Raw genomic sequence first — 21,798 nt, 5'->3', positions numbered from 1 at the left:
CATGTTTTTATACTATGATATGAGGTACATTTTTTTTATAGCCATGTTAAGTACATTTAGCTAGGCATGTTTTTATACTTTTACATATCCGAGTAGAAAAATTAATAACCATATATATATCAATAATTAGTGGGTCGCGTTTTAGGGTGTAAACGCACCGAATCGAATACTCTCCTTAGTCAAGTTTGAGCTCGATCCCGAGCTTTAACCAAGCTTAAAAATTTGTTCAAACTTAATTGGTTCCTTAGGAAAATTTAATTTGTGTTTACGAACGATTTGTAAGTGACTCATTTATTAATTGAACAGAATTCAATCATAAGCAAACTTTTTCCATCAACGAGTTTTGGGGCTTTAACATTTGAAAATCTCAAAAATCAAATATGTTATTTTTATTCTACACATCGTATTTTGGAGGTTAAAAGTCAATTGTGTTGTTTTTATTATCCATAATACAAAAGTGTATATACGCTAATTGTTGATAGTATAATGATAAGGGTTTTTTTTTTTAACTAAACATTTGTTCATGAATATATATAAACGAGCTTGTTCGTAAATATAAGAATTTTTTGGTATTTACTACCTTAAAAATACACCACTTTTGTATTTATCACCTTATTAAATTTTTATTTTAAACTACTACCTTAAAGTATGTTTTTTTATATTTTTTTTGTAATTACTACCACGTACTTTATAGTTTTCTCATTTTATAATTGAGATATCTCCTTCGTTTCTTAATCATTTTAAGTAATTTAAAATCCATTTTTCTCATTTATGTGTAAGGATTCCATAGGGATATTACTCTTAATATTTTATAAAAGATAAAATGAATTAAATATTATTTGTAAAATTTTAAAATATTTATGAATTATCAAAGGAATTGTTTTGAAATGTCGTTCTCAATGAAACCCCTATAGAAAAAGGAAATAATGAACTTCGAATCGTTTAAACGATTAAGAAAGGAAAGAGATAGCTTAATTTAAATGAGAAATTTGTAAACTGGTAGTAAATAAAAAAATTGAAACTTTAAGGTAGTAATTTAAATTAAAAATTTCATAAGTTAGTAAATACAAAAGTGGTGTATTTTTAAGGTAGTAAATACCAAAATTTCTAAATATAAATAAAAAAATTGTTGACGAACTTAATTATATGAACAGGTATGTTTATGCTCGTTTTCTAGTTCATTTATTTAACGAGATTCAAATTGTGTTCAAGCTTGTCTCATTTATTAAATAAACGAACATAAACGAGCTTTATTCGAGTTTGAGCCCATGTTATTGAGAGTCTTGGCTCATTTACTAGGAGTGTTCGATTTCGGATATCGCATTTGATCCAAAATTTTGGATATTAAACTTTTTGGATTAGGAAAATGTGATCAAAATCTGATATGAAATTTGTGAGCCGGATAATTTTGGGTCAGATATCCCAAAATCTAAACCTGAGCCGAATTTCAAAAAATCAAGAAATAATTAACATTTAACATTAAATTTTCTTCGATTTCCGATCCGAAATATCCGAAACCTTAAAATTGGATTGGATCTCAAAAATTTTAGATCGAATCATCATATTTTTCTATATTCTTTTTATTTATTTTTTGAATTTTGCTGTACATTTTGGATATATGAAATGGTAAAATAGTTGATCCGAATTCAATATTCTCTTCGGATATCCGATCCGAAATATTCGAAACCTTAAATCCGGATTGGATATTCAAAATTGTGGACTGGATCATCGAATTTTCGAATGCGAATGAACGGATCAAATATGTTCGCACACCCCTATCATATGCACCCTAATTGCGCTATAATTTAAATTAACAAAGTGCCAGTATCAATTCACTGAATTTACCTTTTAAAGTCATGATCTTTTGATCTTATTTTTACAAGACCTTAATTTCAAAAGTCGTGATCTGTTCATCTTATTTTTACAAGATCAATACAAGGCTGATAAGTTCATACTCTATAGTACTATATATAAGGGTTGATAAGCAACAATATTGTTATATACGGAGTAATTATTTAGGAACGTATAGAGTATCTTTCAAAAGTCTCTGCACTTTTATATAGCACTATTCAAATTAGTAGCAATAATAACGGTCGATGCTATAATTTCGTGTTTCTTTATTTTTTATGATAACACCGGCCTACAAAAACAATCAAACAATCGTATTAATTAACTTGTCAATTTTCATTACACACCCAAATATATGTACAATTTGTGAATTTGTCTTTGACAAAAAAAAATGTAATTAAACGTTGAAAACCTAGAAGTTTAGAAGACGGTAACCAATAATATCTCACTCAAAAAAAAAAAAAACAAGGACAAAACGGACTACCATTAAAAGCACATGAAGAAAAAAGAAGGTTAAAAAAAATGGCATTACGTATATGACCCTCCACCGCCTTTGGAGTTAAATTTATTTACAGAAAACTGACCTTTAATATTTTCACCCTCAAAATCACCAGTTATATTCTCACCCTCACCAACCATATTCCACCACATGTCCTAAAACATCCACCTCATCACCAATTAAACCAATCGTAATAAACCTTCCTTCTTCCCTAAGTCACAGCTACTAACTCTAGAACTGTCCACATTTTTAACCGCTTATGGTATTTAATTAATTAAAATTTTATTTTAATTACCCAACCATGGTTAAAATTTGACCCTTTATATACACCCTTCCACTAGCCGACTTATGCTATCATATCCTCGGACAAGCACCAACACTACAAACCACTTCCGATAACAACACACTACATTTTTTCATTTTCTCTCTCCAAAGCCAACAAAAATGATGATCGGAGAAACCCGCCGTCATCATCAGATTGATGTACCTCCATGGCAAGAATCTTACAATCCTATTAGTACAACTCAAATCACATCATCTGCTTCGCCGCCGATGCAATCAAGCAACGGTGGTGGTTTGAGTCACCTCCCAAACTCTCCTACATATTACGACGCTGTTTTGGCGTCACTCCGTCGTTACCTCATGTCTGATGGTACTGCTGATAATGAGCCGCCGTCTCCGGTAGCGGCGGCGGATTATTCCGGTGAGGTGGATTTTCTGTCTGGGGACTATGATGATGATTTTTTTATGTATGATTTTAAGATTCGTAAGTGTACTAGGGCTCGGGCTCATGACTGGACTGAGTGCCCGTTTGCTCACCCCGGGGAGAAGGCGAGGCGAAGGGATCCACGGAAGTACAGCTATTCCGGGACTGCATGCTCGGAGTTTCGGAAGGGTGGATGTAAGAAGGGCGACTGCTGCGAGTTTGCGCACGGGGTGTTTGAGTGCTGGCTCCACCCAAACCGGTTCCGGACCCAGGCGTGTAAGGACGGACCTGGATGTAAGCGCCGTGTCTGTTTCTTCGCACATACGCCTGACCAGCTCCGGGCCGGATCGGGCCTTTCTAGCCCGAGAAGTGGAGGGCTTCTCTCGGGCTACGAGGATGGAGCTATGAACTCACCCAATACCGTGGGAGACATCGTCGCATCGCTAAGGAACTTACAGCTAAACAAGGTGAAATCGATGCCTACTTCTTGGGGGAGCCACCCCATACATGGTAGTAGCTCGCCTGTGTTCGGATCTCCTCGGGGCGTTGGGGCTGCCACGGCTATGAGCCGAGCAGGGTTCTTTAGCCTTCCTACAACGCCAACCCGGCCTAGGGTTGGGTATTGGGATGCCCACGACTTTGGTCCTGAAGAGGAGGCGCCAGTAATGGAAAGGGTTGAGTCTGGTAGGGAGTTAAGGGCTCGGATGTTTGAGAAGTTAAGCAAAGAAAACCCTCTTGACGGGTCGGGCAGCCCGCTTTCGGCCTCTGCTCCTGCACCGGGTCCTGATTTCGGATGGGTGTGTGATCTAATTGAGTAAATACCCACCCATTCCATCATCCGGATCCAATCAATGAGTCAATTGGTTAGGATTCCAGTGATCTGTGAAGAACTAATAATTTTCCTCAATATTTTTTCCCAAGAATTTCAACTAAAAAAAAATTTGGATATTAGAAGCATTAATTAATTATTTACTACCTTTATTTTCATAATTATTAATTAATCTTCCGTAAAAATTCTGCTGACTGAGGGAGATTAGGAGATTTAAAGATTTTTACTATAAAAGGAATGATATTGTAAATAAAATCTCCTAAATTATGTGGGGGTTAAGGAATCAAGAATATCTTTTTCTTTTCTTTTTCAATTTGAATATAGTATTCCACCTGGGGGACAAACTGGAAGGTCCTAGATTGGCAAAGAAAAAGGGGAAGATCATATCCCTTATTTTGTACAGCTGAAGAAGGAAAACAAGAAAGTGGCCTGGAAGATTATATTTTATTTTGTACAACTACCCATGCCTTCAGAGCGATAATCTTTAAGGGATGGAGGGTATTTTCCTATTGTTATGTATTAGTAATTTTTGTGTTTATTATTTAGCATGATGAGTTGTGATAATGACAATCTGTTGTTAATTGTTATGCTTTAAATTTGAAGACTTGTAAATATTCTTACAATAATACTCCCTCCGTCCCAAAATTATCTTCCTGCTTTTCTAAATGAGCGTCCCAAAATTATCTTTTTGTTTCTAATTTTGGCTGCTAAGGTCCTCACTATCTCATGTACTATATTAATTAAAATTGAATTGAAAACCCCACCTATGTACTATATTCCACTTTTTTCATGTACTATATTCTCTTTCACATGTACTTTATTCCACTTTTTCATATAACTTAATCATCATTTGTACTTAATTTTACATTTCCATGTACTATATTCCACTTTTCTTAAGATCCGTGTTTTTGGTCAAACAAGAAGATAATTATGGGACGGAGGGAGTAATAATTTTATTGGTATGAATGTCTATTAAAAGTTTGCTACTTTTGGTTGATTGATCGATTCAGTTTGTACGAATTGTCAAAAATGGTTGTTTTTATGATGTGATTTATGGTTGCCGAGAATGGGCACACTATTTATGGACCCATTATTTTGGAGTGGAATAATTGATAATGTTTTGTCTATTTTAGCTAAGAAAGAACAAGACGTATATATTTTTGTAGTTTGTGGTAGTCATAAAGTTGCTTAGATCTTTCATGGTGCTCGTGGATACCTTTCTCATGCTACCCGTGGATAAAAATAATGTTATCGGATCGGAGTAATTAATTAATATGGTTAGCGATTTAATAATGAACGTACAAACGAGATCTATGGTATGCTTAACGGTGTGTTTGTAATTGTATGCTTCCGTTTAACGGAGAACTCTCATGTAATAAAAAAATTATCGGCTATGAGCTATTTGGTAAAGAGAGGTTTGAGAAGTTTTAGAGCTTCAACGGTCAAAATCTCTAAAATAGGTGTTTGGTAAAAAAATTATTGAAAATATGATTAAGTTAAAACCTTTTATTTTAAAAAAGTGCATTTCACCAACTTTTCGCATAGATAATTGTTAATGTGATAAATATAAAGATATTTTGTCTATAATTACTATTCTTACCTAAAGAATGCTATAAAAGACAAATGCTTATACATGTCATTATACACAATAAAATACCCTGTAGTTAACAACTTTTAGCAAACTTATACAATGTATTACCAAACACATTTAACATATAACTAGTCAAATCTGCAGTCAATTCTGCCAAAAAAGAGAATCAACTACTGCTAATACAAACAATAAATAGCTAACCCTAAACTCTAATTGCCATATATGGGCTATGTTTATGGTTCTATGCTCCTTTTAGTATAGTATCACTCGATCGAGAAGAGTTGTTCATTGGAGCACTTTGATCTGTTTGACTGCTTTACGATAATGTTTATGGTTCCGTGTCGTCACCGATTCGATCTAGAGTAGAAGGATGAGATCTATTATGGGACAATAACAAAAGCCGCTGGACTGAATGATTTAACTGTCTTTTCTTGAATAAATTACCGTTTTCTGCAGTGTATCTAACTATCTAACTTGTAGTCTTGTAGTGGCCACTTTTATGATGGTCTGTTCTATTTGTTGGATTGAGCTTGTAGGGCAAGGAGCAATTCTTTCCTTTTGATTTGAGAGATATTGGACTATTTGCCCAATTTGTAGCGTTAAAAAAGTTCACTCAAACATCATACTAAAAATATATTGCTTTTTATTTTTTTATTTTACGAATTAGCCACAATGACAGCACGAATTACAAATTTGGGGTGAGAAATTTATCCTCTTCTCCACTTTTACAAAACCCCAAACTAGCCAGTAGAGTCGTATGTCCTCCTTGACATACTAAACGTGTTGGATATTAGAGTCAAATCGCCTACGTAAATGATCTTTGTATACGAATGAATTATGAGGTCTTAGCTTAATGGGTAAGAATGAGGGTGTTCCGAATTCCTTCATCTCCTATCCATTTTGTAATTTAGATTTCACTTATGCCTCAAACGTACAGAAAAAGAAGAAAAAAAATACGGTTTTTTCATGAAATGCCCTCGAGGTTTGCAAAAATGCACCAAATACCCTCGCGTGTTTCGATTCACATAATATACCCCTATTTTTTCGTACTGTTCATGAGATGCACTTGGAGCTAACGGACGTTAGTCTACCGTTAGTTGCAATTTAACATTTTGCCCTTAATGATGTTTTTCGACATAAATTCCAAAAAAATCTCAAACTTCTTATCTTTCTCTCTCCTCTCCCCTGTTCTTCCTCTTTCTCTCTCCTCTCCCCTGTTCTCTCCTCTCCCCTGTTCTTCCTCTTGCTCTCTGGTCGGCGGTGGTCGATCTCCTTCGCGCGCCACCGCAATGTTCTTCGGTGTAGATCGAGATCCTTCACGCGCCATCAAATTTAAATGGATTGTTCTTGAATTCACTCCTCCCTCAATTCTTAATTGTGCTCTCTACCATTGTTGACCAAGGTTGGAAGCTTTAACCGTGATGACAAGTAATCTCTCTCCTCAACTCCTCCCTCGATTCTTTTTCACTATGTTCTCTTTGTGATGTTTTTGTGTTGTGAAATTGGGGGTTTCTTTATAAATTAGGGTTCTCTTATTGGGGGTTTTAAAAATTAGGGTTCTTCGATTGAAGGATTGGTTAAACTAGGGTTGTTTTATTGGGGGTTTTTCGAAAACTAGGGTTCTCGACTGGGGCTTTTTCGGTAATTGAGTGTTGGTAATTTGGGTATATCATTGTCGATTTAGGTAGTAATTAACAAAGAAAGGGTTGTTGATTGGATTAGTATATTAGTGTTGCAGGTTAAATTGTGCCCATTGAAATTTGGGGCTTTGACAAAACAAGAACTAAGATACTAAATTACTGAATTACCGGGGCTTTTTTGTGTGTTGCAGTGCCGCACCTGCTGCAAGAATGGGTTTAGATCAGAGAAGAAAGGTCGGGAATGGAGAAAAACAAGACTGCAGAAGAGAAATTAAAGGGAAATCGTATTGATAACCAACCAATGAAACCAGCTTGCATTCGAGAGGCTAGACTATCCCAACCACAAAGCTGCTAAAACATGATTTCTGAATGGATCACTTCTCTTTTATCTCCTCTTGTAATTACATTTCTCAGTGGCATACAAGCTGACTTTCCAATCCCTATAGTGATGCTACATTGCTAGCAGCAGCAATGTCTCCTCTTTTTCTTTTGTTTCTTTTCCTTGCATTCACGCCAAGTGCATCCAGGCTTCCAGGTAGGGCAATACGCAGAGTGAATAAAGATTTTCACAGGCTCCTAACAGGGGATGTAATAAAGCACTCTTAAACGCTATATAAATCTTGTTATTCCACAATTTTATTTGATTATTACTTATATTTCTGTTTTAGGTTTAACTTTTAGGTTGATTAAATTGATTTAGGTGAACGATTTGTGGAAATCAAATTCTGCAGTTTAAAAGCAGTTTGGGTATTTGGTGCAACTTAGTTTCAAAATAGGTGTATTTTGTGAATTATAAACACAACTTAACGGAGGACTAACGGAAAGTCGGTTTAGGGGTATTTGGTGCAAACTTGGGAAAAAATAGGGGTATATTATGTGATTCAAAAGACGCGAGGGTATTTGGTGCGTTTTTGCAAACCTCAAGGGCATTTCATGAAAAAACCGAAAAAAATAACACAATAGTATGGCTTGCTATATTCCCTATTACTCCTTGTTTAGTTTTTCTAGTTCCCCAGCTTACAAAACAGGCTTTAATCTTACTCTCCATACATATATTTCATAATAAGTGGTTAAATTAACGGATATTTCATGAAATACCCTCGAGTTTTGAAGTAATTCACAAAATGCCCATCAAGTTCCAATAATTCACCAAATACCCCTGACAATTGACTTAATGCCCAAAATACCCTTACTGATAACGGTCCCTTAGTCCGCCGTTAGCCTAGTTTCATAATTCACCAAATGCCCCTTTTTTAAAATTTATTTCACCAAATACCCCTATTATTAAACTTATTTCACCAAATGCCCCAAACTTAAAAATAGTTATTCTGATGTTCCAACGGCTAGTTTTTTCGTTTGAAAAGTAGTCGTTGCTTATTGTTTGCTTATGCCTTCTTGATCCACTAAAGTCGTGATAATATCTAAAGGCTAATTATGAACAAACGTAGTAAGAAGAGAAAATAATAATGTTGATTGCATGTGTGTTCGACTCAATACAAAGCTACGCAATTTATAGGTATAAAAATAACAAACGAAGCCTAAAAATAAGGGAGAAAGATACTTATGAAAAGAATCCAAGCATCAAAGAAAATCAATGTTCGGATTAACGAGTAAGATATCTTGAAATGACAATTTGTACATTAAAACCAAGGCATAATCCAAAGAGAAGCTAGTAGGAAAACTTATTCCTGATTTACAGCTACGATGCCAATTATGACCTTTGGATCTATTGATTTCACAAGGAAATTTGACAAGCATCGACTCATCGTACACAAATTCAACTCAACTGCTTCAACCCAGGGACGGGAAACACTTGAGGAGAATCTCAGAACCTGTTTCGAGCTCCTGTTCTAATATGGTCAGTGGAGGAACCAATCTCACTAATTTTCCTTTTCCAGCAGTTAATATTAACAATTTAACATTCCTGAATTTTGACAAGCATCAACTAGCGGGCCAACTTGTACATCCAACTCTATACCAATAATAAGACCCAACCCTCGGACTGCTTTCACATGTTGGTTGCCTCCCAATTTCTTCGCTAAGAGTTCTGTGAAGTCCTGACCTTTTTTTGCTAAAAGTACTTGCGTGCTCTGCTGAGTCCTAAATTCTTCCTGTCCATCCCAAACCATGACATAAATAGGATTAGCCTTTCTTCGTTTCAAAATCAAAGTAAGATGCCTTGTATTGACATTACTGTATCAGCTTTTTCCCCTATTTTCAGTACTTTCTCCTTTGTCTAAGCTTCCCCTGTATTGTCCTTCATGCTGCTGCCCCCTGTTTTCTTGCTCAACTACTCCCTTGCACCATCTCAGATTGTTGCAAGGATCGCACTTGTAGTAAAACCTTTGTGGATTGAGTGTTGTATCAGAGCTTCGGATGGCAAATTTCCTACCACCATAGCAAAATTGGTTAGGTACTCTAATATATGTTGACTCATTGTGTGTGGATGATGATTTTGAAACAAAACTCATAACACAAATCTAATAAAATCAGCAAAGCAAAGCAAAACAACATCTAAATTACAAGAAACATTCAGAAAATGGGTTTTTATAGCCAAGCAAGACCAACAGCTACTTTTCAAATGAAAAAACTAGCCGTTGGAACATCAGAATAATTACTTTTGAGTTTGGGGTATTTGGTGAAATAAATTTTTAAAAAGGGGCATTTGGTGAATTTTGAACTAGGCTAACGGCGGACTAACGGACCGTTATCAACAAGGGTATTTTGGGAATTAAGTCAATTGTCAGGGGTATTTGGTGAATTATTGGAACTTGATGGGCATTTGGTGAATTACTTCAAAACTCGGGGGTATTTCATGAAATATCCGTTAAATTAATTACTTTAGTTTGTGTTCCCAGTGGTATGGCAACATTAATACATGTCCCCAAGGCCCAAGCTTATATATGAATGATGAACATAATACGTATGATTCCGAATTGTGACCACAAGTTGCACTGTCTGAAATTTACCCGCTATTCCAGTATTCTCAATAATGCAATTTAAAATACTTCGAGTACATGACAATGATTCACCAAAGTCATCACACATTCACACTAGTCTCAATTTATTTTATATTTATGTGGTCCAATCTAATGAGTCCGTCTTATTAATTCTAGCATTCGGTGCACTATATCGTGAATATGCGATATTTGCGTATATTTTCAAAAATCAGGTTTTATATACAAGAAATATTCCAATTTAATAAGGGGTTTATTCGACACCCATATTTTCTAAAAACTTCCGCATTTATTACATGAAAGTACAAATTTACTCTAATAAGAAACTTGATTCCCCCCGATCCCCTCCTCCCCCGCCTCAAAATCCAGCAAACCTCTTCTCTCATAGGCCAACCATCCAAAACCCTAATCTTTCATTCCTTCCAAGTTCCAACCATCCAACTCCTCTTTTCCAAGCTCACCTCCCAAATCCGGCCACGTCGCTCCTTGATCTCTACTTCCCCCTCCTCACCTCCTCTAACCCCTCTCACTAGTACAAAATGGCTCATTTGCGTCGCTACAATTGCGTAGCTCATTGTAATGAGTGACGCAAAAAGACTAATTTAGGTTAAAAAATGTAATTTAGGTTATAGATGAGCGACGCAAAATACTTTACCTGAGTCATTTTAGTCATTTGCGTCGCAGTTTATATAATGATTGTTATGTGGCAATTAATTTGGAATCCTGGCGTTTATGGTTTTTCCGCATGATTTATATTCATTTATATGTATCATAACCTAACAGTGGTATCACGAGCCTCTTATTAATTCCATAATAATTGCTTAACATGGTTAAATTTTACAAATTTGCAAAGAATTAAAAGGGTTGATTAATTTTCGTGATTGTTAATTAATTGCAAATTGCGTTTATTTAATTATATGTACGCAGTTTTTCGGCAGTTTCTTCGTTAATCAACGAAATCGAGTGATTTTTGTGTCAATTCCGCATGAAAAAGGCATTCTAAAATTTTGACAAAAATACTCTTTTTCGGCCGAACCCAGAATTCCCAAATTCGAATCCTAACTATGACTTTTCGGAGGTTTTAGTTTTTCGAACGCAAAAGTTTGTAATTTTAAGATGTTAAATTGAATATTTGCGATTCTTGTTGTTAAATATTGAATTTTTGATTGACCTACTGTATATGTTTAACAAATTTGAATGCCTAACCTTGTTAATTAAGCAACCTAATTTGTAATTGTAATTAATTTGTTAAAATTCGAATAATTTAGAATTGATTTGATTTTCATAATTAATTAACGATTTAATTAGGTATCCATGATTAAAAACCACCATAAAATTGTTAATTTATGATAAATTTTAGATTTTTATGACCTAGATTTGAATCCATGATAATCGAAAATTAATTGATTAATAAATTTTCGATTTTTCGCCCTAAAATTATGAAATTAATATGATTTATTTATTCGTCATTAATTTTGAAATAAAAGTTTTAATTTTTATGAAATTCGCTCATAAAACTTGCACGCACAAAGCAATGGACGCTACGTGTTACCTTAAGGGGTGTTGTATAGTGCGGGCATGCGACGACGAGCAAGGGAGCTCGTCGCCCATGCGGTACAATACAGCGAGCAAGGGCCATGGCACACGAGCACAAGGCAGCACGCTGCCCTTGTGTCGAGTGTTGTGTGCAGCGTGGGCGAGTGGGCAATGGGCGATGGGCATTGGCGTGAGCCAGGCGAGCAGTCGCGTGTGGGCAACGAGCGTGCTGCACCACAGTGCGCGCTGTCGCGCCCAGCGAAGCAACCAGATGCGTCGAGTGAGGCAGGCTGCGCGCAGCGTGGCCTGGGCTGGCTGCGATGCGTGTGGCCTACTCGTGTGATGACATACGATCATTCGATGGGGCGCGCATGCCTCATGACTCGATCGGGCTTGGGCGCAAGCCCAAGTGCCTCGTCTTGTTATGATTGATGCGTTTTGATTTTAATTTTAAATTTTCAGTTCGGAAACGATTTTAATTAATTTTAAAATTCCTAATTTAAATTGTTTTCTCGGAATTTAATTTTGAATAATCTAATTATTATAAATTTAATTTATACTACTTATTTTACTAAAATTAAAACCTTGAATTAATTTAAATTCATTTTAATTCAACTGAAAATAAATTAAATGGATTCAATTGTAAATTTATATGAGCTTTAAATTTTAAATAAATTTGTATGTTTCCGGTTAGACTAGGAAATACATTTTTATGTTTTAAATTAGTAAAGCATGTGAATTTATTGGTTTAAGTGGGAGCATTTTAGTCATAAACTCTTGATTAGGTCTACATTCCTTTAAGGTTAAACAACTTGATTAGAATTAATAAGGACTGAATAATTGGTAGATTATTGGTGCCCTTGATAATTTGCTGCAAATATTTATGTGATGCATTACATGTTCTACTAACCAGCTATGTGGGCCATTCATGATAATGAATGGATGAATGGTATATATTGTATATGTACTGTTTTGCAGGTTATTGAAAAGTGACTAGTATGGCCCAAATAGGATAGCAAATATGGTTTGCGTACCATTAATTTGAATGTAAAATTGGTCTAATGCACTAAAGTTTTGTTTTCAATTTAAATATGGTATGCGTACCATCAAATAGTTACCTTTAGTTTGCGTCGCAGCTATGCTATTGAGCGACGTAATTTTCGCAGTACTCCATAAAACCCTTTCGATTTCACCGAGGAATAGAATGTCGCCAGCAAGAAACCTGTGCGGTGCCTTATAAAAAAATTCATCGCTTACCTTCGACGAGAGAGGCGACAACAGATCCTTGTTCATGGTTAGGGATGAAAATATCCAATGGGTGATCCAATAACCTGGTCACCCGGTATAATTAAACGGATGAAAAATCGAATTATATGGATGAAAAGCGGGTGATGGATGCGCACGGGTCGGATATGGGTGATGTTTTTTTATCCACCACCCGATCCGTCACCCGTTTATTACCCGATCCGTCACCCATTTTTTTTATATACATTATTTATATATATATTTTAAAAATAAAAGGTGTTGCTAGATCTATTATTTATCAAATTTAGTGTTTGTTAAAAAAATTGGTATAAATTTTGCGTGATAAGAAGTAATTATATGTTTCGGAAGTAAATGTAGGTACGTAAGCTTTTTTTTTTGTGGTTAATTATTATAAGTATTATTAGGTGGTGATTATTTTTTAGTGGCTAATGGTTTTCACCCGAATATCACCCGATTCACCCACGGATGACTGATGGACGAAATATGGGTGATAAATAAAGCGGGTGATGGATGGACCGGGTGGAGCGGATGGATGAGGGTGATGCTCCACCCGATCCAAATCCCACTCATTTCCATCCCTATTCATGGTGGTGATGATAATGGTGTGTAGAGGGATGAAGATGGTGAGTGGAAGGTGACTCTTCCAGTATCACTGAACTTCTTGGCCTGCCGGAATTTTTATGTACCTTGGCGGCTTCCGGAGTTCCTGTCAGGAATAGGGTAAGGGGGTGAAAGCTCGAGAGAGAAAGAGGTGAGAAATGGGTTGGAAGGGGGTGGCCATTAAAAGGGAAAACTCGTATTTTCCTGCAATAATTCAACGCGAGGATGGTGCAGGGGCCTGCACTTAGATTTACGTGCACCTGCACCAAAACGCAAAAATATTAAAACAAAACGCAAAAAGTAAAAAAACGAAAAAAAACATAATTATAAACTAAACAGAAAGAACATGATAGAGTAAACGAAAAGAACATTAACCAAAACTTGAAAAGAATACTAATGTTAAAAACCAAAGAAAAGGTAAAAAACGAAAAGAATATATATTCTCTCTCCAGATAAACTATAAAAAGAACAACTATTTTTCAAAAAGAACATCATGTGAAAAATGCAACAGAAAATTAACAAGAAAAATCAGAAAGAACATAATAAAATAAACAGAAAGAACATGATAGAGTAAACGAAAAGAACATTAACCAAAACCTGAAAAGAACACTAATGTTAAAAAACCAAAGAAAAGGTAAAAAACGAAAAGAATATATTATCTCTCCTGATAAACTATAAAAAGAACAATTATTTTTCAAAAAGAACATCATGTGAAAAATGCAACAGAAAAACAAAAAAAAAATCAGAAAGAACATAATAAACTAAACATAAAGAACATGATAGAGTAAACGAAAAGAAAATTAACCAAAACCTGAAAAGAACACTAATGTTAAAAATCCAAAGAAAAGGTTAAAAACGAAAAGAATATATTCTCTTTCCTGATAAACTATAAAAAGAACAACTATTTTCTAAAAAGAACATCATGTGAAAAATGCAACAGAAAAACAACAAAAAAATTAGAAAGAACATGATAGAGTAAACAAAAAGAACATTAACCAAAACCTGAAAGGAACACTAATGTTAAAAAACCAAAGAAAAGGTAAAAAACGAAAAGAATATATTCTCTCTCCTGATAAACTATAAAAAGAACAACTATTTTTCAAAAAGAACATCATGTGAAAAATGCAACAGAAAAACAACAAAAAGAATTAGAAAGAACATAATAAAGTAAATTAAAAGAACATTAACAAAAACCTGAAAAGAACATATCAAGTAAAACACTTATATTAACAAATCAGACAAAATGTACAAATATGAAAAGAATATATTCGTTCTCATTTAAAATTTGATAAAAAGAACATCATGAGAAAAATGCAGGATAAATAGAACAAGATAATCAAATATTGATAATAATTATTGAAAAAATAAAAAAAATAAACGTCAAAAACCTAAAAAGAACATAAACCATTAAAAATAATGAACAAAAAACTCAAAATTAATAAAAATAGAAAACTACATGGAAAATAGCAACATATGAGAAAGAACAACAAAAGTAAAAGAAAAGAACAATAAACAAAAGTAAAAGAACAACAAAAGAACTATTTTATTTAAAGAATGTAAATGAAAAAGAACCACAAAGTCTGGAAAAAAGAACAACATTATTTTTAAGATTAATGTTCTTTTATAAGGTCTTTTTGTTCTTTTAATTAATAAAACGATAATACTTGAAAGGGCGAAAATTATATTTCAAAGAAAGAATTATATGTATGTTCTTTTAAAAGTAAGTTATTGTAATTCTAATACAATTTATTTTTAAGATTAAAAATGTGTTTTAACTCCGTTATTTTATTTATCAAAAATAACTCAACACAACACTGTAAATATGTAAAAGAACAATTACTGATGATATAAAAGAACAAACAATGCTGATGACACATAAATAATTTGTTATAAAAAAGAACATTAGAATTTAAAAAGAACATAGAAATAAGAACAAGGAAGTGTACCTTAATCACCCGATGCACATTCATCAGCATCATCAATATCTTTGAATCGATTAAAAAAATACAAAAATTAGCGAAATTAAACTAGTATTTTGCTTAATTAGCTAGTTTTCGATAAAAGAAATTCAATTAAAATTACATGTTAGAGATAGACGCAGGAGAAAATGTATTTCGAACTTTCTCTCTCATAAAATCTCTCTTTTGTTGAGAGAAAATAAAACCTCTCCCCTTTCTCTCTCTAAAATGTGTTTTAAAATGAGAAATGATTGAATTCAGCAGGAGAAATATTATATATATAGAAAATGAAAAAAAAAAAAAGAGGAGGAAGGAGAAGAAATATAAGCAGTGTTCATAATCAGAACGGTGCACTTGTTTTTTTGGTACAAATATGAAAAGAACATATTATATTCGCTCTCAGTTAAAATTTTATAAAAAGAATATCATGAGAAAAATGCAGGATAAATAGAACAAGATAATCAAATATTGATAATAATACTGAAAAATTAAAAAAAAAAACCGTTGAAAAACCTAAAAAGAACATAAACCATAAATAAAAGAACAAAAAACTCAAAATTAATAAAAACAGAAAACTACAGGGAAAAAAAAGCAACATAAGAGAAAGAACAACAAAAGTAAAAGAAAGAACATTCAAAATCTGCATGAATACTAATAAAAGACACAAAGAACATTACCAGTACATAAAAGAACAACAACAAAGCCTAAACGAACATATTAAGATCGAGAAACGAACAACTATAAAGAATTTCAAAACAGTACCAAAAGAACTGCGAAGTAATTGCGATGTAATTGCGAAATCATAATCATCAAAATCATCAAAATATATAATCTAAATACATTAATCAAAGTAATTGAGAAATCAAACTGATCTAAATAATAAAAAACACGATAACTGCGATATCAAAATCATCAAAACTTGTAATTCGTTATTAAAAAATTGAAAAATTACCTTCACAAATCTGATTATCATCTAAGGAATTCAAATTTGAAGAAGAAGAATCAATAGAATTTGATATTGAAGTAGAAAAATCAACCAATATCTGAGAATTTCCATTACTTTCTCTCTCTAAAATCAAATTTACAGTTTACCACATTTTCTCTCTCCTCTTCACAGTTTCTCTCTCCTCTTCACAGTTTCTCTCTCCTCTTCACAAATTTTGATTTCAAAATTATGAAAAATATAGGAAGATATAACCGCAAAAAGGAGCAAAAACAAAAGAACATAATAAAACACAGCTGAATAGAACAGAGCTTTCCTTGTTCTTTTTTTTAACAAAAAAATTCGTTTGTTCTTTTGTTCAACAAAAGATGTTCTTTTCTTCTCCAGATCGATTTAATAAAAAACGCGCGTTTTGTATTTAATGGTTGTCGTTTTGATACCGGTGCACCAAGAGCACGGTGCACACCCCTGCACCATCAAATTTGCGGCATTAATTGGGTGCGTTTTTTTGAAAATATGGACGTCTTTTAACAATACACTTTAAATATTAAGTAAAGGTACGTATTATCGATTTTTACTTAGACCCCCAAATACCCAAGAGTTGGTTTACAAAGTAAGTCTTATATGCACGCGATGCGTGCGAAATTATATAAAAAACTTAAAATAGTATTATTACAACTAACCACAACAAATATTAGGCAAGAAAATATTCGCAAAGTTCATAAGACCAAAACATGAAGGTCATACTATAGGTTAATTTTGCAATCTAAGTTCATATTCAACTAATCACAACAATTACATCAATCAAAAAATCTGTTAGTGGCCAGCATCAGACCCTTGTGCATTACATTGTTGCAGGCCCTGATCCCCACCTTGCACCATCTTTAATGACAACTTGTTACCTTCCTTCTAGTAGCTGTTTAACATCCAATGATATCATCCTGGCTTCCTTCCTTCTTCCAATTCAGCTCCTTGGAGATAACTAAGTAGACCTTTATTTGATTGATTGTAGCAAATTTTGTGAAGTCAAAACAATGAAAACGTCAGGTCAAAAATATGACAATGTTAAACTCTCAAGCAGCTAGAAATTAGGATTTCAATTGTTTCAAGTGTCACCAAAACTTGATCGAGTGTCAAGGTGAGCAAGCACAAAAAAAAAAACCCTATGAAGCTAGGTGGAGGCCAGAGGATGCTAAAAACTCAGTAGCTTTTTTATCCAATCAGAATCAAATGCCAAAAATGAAAGTTTGAGCAAAACCCTATTAAAATCTTCTTGAATAATGCCCAAATTAGGAGTATTAATCAAGATAGATTTACTGCAACATACACAGTGAAATACAGTAGGAGAACTCCCATTTTTAAGTTCATTTAAATGCTTCCTTCATGTATTGTCCTGAATTGTTAATAGGAGAAATAAATATAATTTTAGGCTTTTTTTTAATTGAATAGTAATCATGAATCCTAGAAATCAAGATATTAAACCAACTAATGAGTAACGGTCAAACACATTAAGTACACAACTGATATGATCACTCCTTACATGAGAAAACATCCAAACTTAGCATCAAAACTAATTGTAAGAACCAAAAGCTAAAAGGTTCAAGACAAAAATAAGGCCCAAAAGTTCTGGCATACAACAAACCACTAATTTAATATGGACAAAAAATATTGAAGGCCTCTAGGCTCCAAAGTCAACGTAACAAAGAATCCAGCTTACCGTGAAGGATGTTATGCAGAGATCCATTTGATGCAAACTCATAGGCAAGAATGCGTAGGTTGCCATCAACACAATAACCAAGCAATTCAACAAAATTGTCATGTTTTAGCCTTGAAACCATAGAAACCTGCAAACAGAAAAGTCAAATAAGCAGCTGAGCGTTAAGCAGATAAATACAGCAGGTATAAATTTTCAAAATGATTTCAGAAGTTTTGAACCTGAGCTAAAAACTCGGTATCTGGTTGTTTGCAACATCCAGTTTTTAAATTGCTGTTGCACGCCCATTTTAAGCACTCCCTCCTTGATAGCAGCGTCTGTGTTGAGCTTAAACGGGGCAGCACACGGTTAAACAACAACCAATTAGACGTCAAATTGAAGAGGAATAGCAGAACAAACGCAACAAAGTAAACCCAGAAAAAAATATTATTTTAAACTGACTGAACCGACTCGAGTTTTTACTAATTCGGAATCGGAACCTATTTAACTGCCAGTCTACCACCAACAATTCAGAAAGATTTGGTATGTATATCACCATGAGTTGGCCAACCTACTTCTCCTACTATGATTTACATATCAGGGTACCCAGCTTTGTTCAATGCCGACACTAAAATATAAAAATTGGCATCAAACACATTAGTGTAAGTCACAAATCCAAAGTTTGGAATAGTGATCAATAACAAAAAAAAACACAATGCAAAAATTCAGTTCTCTCACTATTCAGTTCAGTTCAATCAAGGGCTTATTTCAACCTAAAAACATTGTCCGAGCATAAACCCTAGCAGACAATCAGCTATTCTGTTGTATTGGATCTCAAATCGCATCAAATTCACTTGTATCAGACAATCAGCTCTAATATGACATCCGTTTAAAGTTATCTTTGAATCTGAAGCCTGAAGTTTGTTGTTTGACACCACTACCACCTCCTAATGTGAGTTCATCTCATAATTCAAAATTGTTCAACAATTCCACAAATAAACATCAAATTCAATAAAAAAAATAACCATTCTTGTAAAAAAATTACGTATACTCGGACCTTTCATAGGAGCCAAGCTCCAGACCCGTTCCCTGCACAAACCTCCATACTCCCATTCCCTGCATTCGCATCATCAACCGACCACCGTTGATTCATCATCATTGGGTACCTCAGTCCCAGCCAACCCTCTGATTTGAGGCCCCATGAATCATGTATCCCAGCTAAACCTGATCGTTCAAAATCATCAAAATTTCAACATTTAGCAGAAAAATTGAACACAACCCCCTTTCGAAAATCATTTTTCATTTTAAAAATCTAAAAAGTTAGTCATTTACCAATTATAAGAAGAACTTTCACGTGTCCATGGCCGTATGTTCTATAGAAAATCCAGGCACCATTCAAACGCATGATTCTTCAGCTAAAGAGAGAGAGAAAAACGCAGAAAATTCAAACATAACATCGATGATAATTCTGAGAAATCACACAACTTGATCGAAATCGAATTGAATTGAAGAAGCTAGGTCCATGATTTCAAGAATTCGTAACTTAATTTCAAAACTAAAACTTGTGATTTCAAACCCTAAAATGATAAAACCACATCTCAAAAATGCTAAACAAACACAATCAACAACAGTGAACCCAATAAAAAATCAGATTAAATTCCAACCAAAAAAACAAACAAAATGAAGCATTAATCTAGGAAATGAAAGAAGATAAAGAAAAGGGGAACAAACAAACCAACAGAAGAAGTAAATCCGAAGAATTTCGATTTCAAATTTGGGGAAAACAAATCAGGTGATTTGGGAGAGAGATTCAAAGGTTTCAATCAAATTACAGAAAATAAAGCTTACAATATTAACTGATTTCGCCACAGCTTCCTAGTCGTCGGAAAATCAGAGTTTCCGGTTTCCAATGTTGGTGAAGAAACAGCGGTGCATCTCCAATTTCTCCGTCGAATACAGAAATTAATTTCCAACCCCTATTAGTTCCGATCTTTGACCGCAATTTGATGAATATGCTTGAAATCGATATTCTTGAAGTTGGAATTTAAACATTGCAATGCAATTGAATAAGCAGAAATTTTCGGGTAGGGTTTACAAAATCCTGCCATTTAGGGGTGATTGATTGAGGGATATCCATTAACGATTGAATGAAGGGTGATTGAATGAGCAATTTAGGGGTGGTTGAAGGAAGGATTACGAAATTCTGCAATTTAGGGGTGATTGAATGAGGGTTTTTGAATGTTTGGAGAGAGATTCGAAGGGTTTGATTTTCTGAGTGTTTTCGGTTCAGAGTGTTTTCGGTTACTAATTGAATTGGGATAGCAGTTTTTTTTTAATTAATTTGTTTTTAATTACCAAGGCCTTAAGGGTGTAATGGATTATTTTAAGGTGGACAATTCTGTAAATTTAATGGGGGACACGAAAAGTTAATTTACAAAAACGACCTCAGGAGCTGGCTTATATAATAGAGATGCATATAATAGAGATATTTGTACCATTACAAAATATGATATTCTCAGAAAACTTATTTTATTCATTTAATCAACTAATTAATAGTCCATTTTAATTTTCTTACTAATCATATTTCCCTATGTTTTTCTCGTATACTATTTAGAGTGTTTTTCAAGGTATTTGCATTTTTCAAATTTTTTTAAAAATTTGTCAATTACTAACTAAGTTTTTTTTGTGTGTTTTTCATTTACTATCTAGGTTGCTAAAAGATGTCAATTGCTACCTACATTTTTAAAAATTAATGTCAATTGCTACCTTAATCTAATTAGTCTACTAATGACATCATAATTAATACTTAATTATAATTTAATTATTTTAATTAATAAATAAATGTTAAAACATAAAAAAGAATTCTCAAAATCTAATCCCGAAATTACCCAAAAATAATTCCATAAAATCGATTTTTTCCCGAATTGATCATTTTGGATCTTTGATTTGTTTGAAAAAAATTGGGTAATTTCAGGGGAAAAAAAAAATCCAAAATGATAAATCTCGAAAAAAAATCCAAAATTAAGTCCGGAACATTTTTTTTAGTTTCGAAAACTTTTTTTATTAATATTTTAAGTAATTTCGTGTAACTTTTAGAATTTAATTTTGGATTGTTTTGGTGTTCTAATTTTTATTAATTTATTAATTAAAATGATTATTTATAATTAAGGGTTAATTATAATATTATTAGTGAAATAATTGGATTAAGGTAGCAATTGACATCAATTGTTAAAAAGGTAGGTGGTACTCCCTCCGTATTTAACTAAAAAATACACTTTCCATAATCAACCTTATTTAATTAAAATATACACTTCCTATTTTTGGCATGTCATTGTTCCCACTTTCAATTATATTAATCTATTTCTCCCTCTTGTGGTCCCCATACAACCACCTCATTCACATCCTTTTTTTTTACTATAATAAATAATCCACCCACTATCAATTCCTTACAATAAATAATAAATCAACATCTCACTTTCATCTTATTTTCATAAATTCAACTCACCATCCTAATACTACGTATGGTTAAACTATATATTTTAGTTAAACTTGAATCGGAGGGAATAATTGACAATTTTTAACAAACTAGTTAGTAATTGACAAACTCACTACAATTTAAGTAGTAATTGTCAAATTTTCTTATATTTTTAATAGTTTTTTTCACTTGCTCTCTCTATTTCTTCACGTGTACAACTTTATCCAAACATTAGTAAAATAAAATTAGATTTATGG

General features: G+C 33.5%; 1 protein-coding gene and 1 long non-coding RNA gene across 2 annotated transcripts; one reads left to right on the top strand and one right to left on the bottom strand.

Annotated features, from left to right (window-relative positions):
- Window positions 1-2,692: 2,692 nt before the first annotated feature.
- On the top strand, window positions 2,693-4,508 carry LOC110792049 (zinc finger CCCH domain-containing protein 20). The gene has a single exon (XM_021996842.2). The coding sequence runs from the start codon at window positions 2,792-2,794 to the stop codon at window positions 3,869-3,871; it is 1,080 nt and encodes a 359-aa protein (XP_021852534.1). The 5' UTR covers window positions 2,693-2,791; the 3' UTR covers window positions 3,872-4,508.
- A 14,366-nt stretch (window positions 4,509-18,874) lies between these two features.
- Window positions 18,875-20,515, bottom strand: LOC130466973 (uncharacterized). The gene is made up of 3 exons (XR_008927130.1): window positions 19,915-20,515; window positions 19,399-19,481; window positions 18,875-19,290 (listed from the first exon to the last, which is right to left on the bottom strand). It is a non-coding gene; the product is annotated as an uncharacterized lncRNA (long non-coding RNA).
- Window positions 20,516-21,798: the final 1,283 nt, after the last annotated feature.

Source organism: Spinacia oleracea, chromosome 2, assembly GCF_020520425.1.
Source record: "Spinacia oleracea cultivar Varoflay chromosome 2, BTI_SOV_V1, whole genome shotgun sequence".
NCBI classification, from domain to species: domain Eukaryota; kingdom Viridiplantae; phylum Streptophyta; class Magnoliopsida; order Caryophyllales; family Amaranthaceae; genus Spinacia; species Spinacia oleracea.
Note: the sequence above shows the minus strand (reverse complement) of the source record. Positions and strands in the feature narration are given on the sequence as shown.

Excerpts from the sequence above, each read along its gene's own strand:
- LOC110792049 (XM_021996842.2), top strand. The coding sequence starts at position 2,792 with ATGATGATCGGAGAAACCCGCCGTCATCATCAGATTGATGTACCTCCA.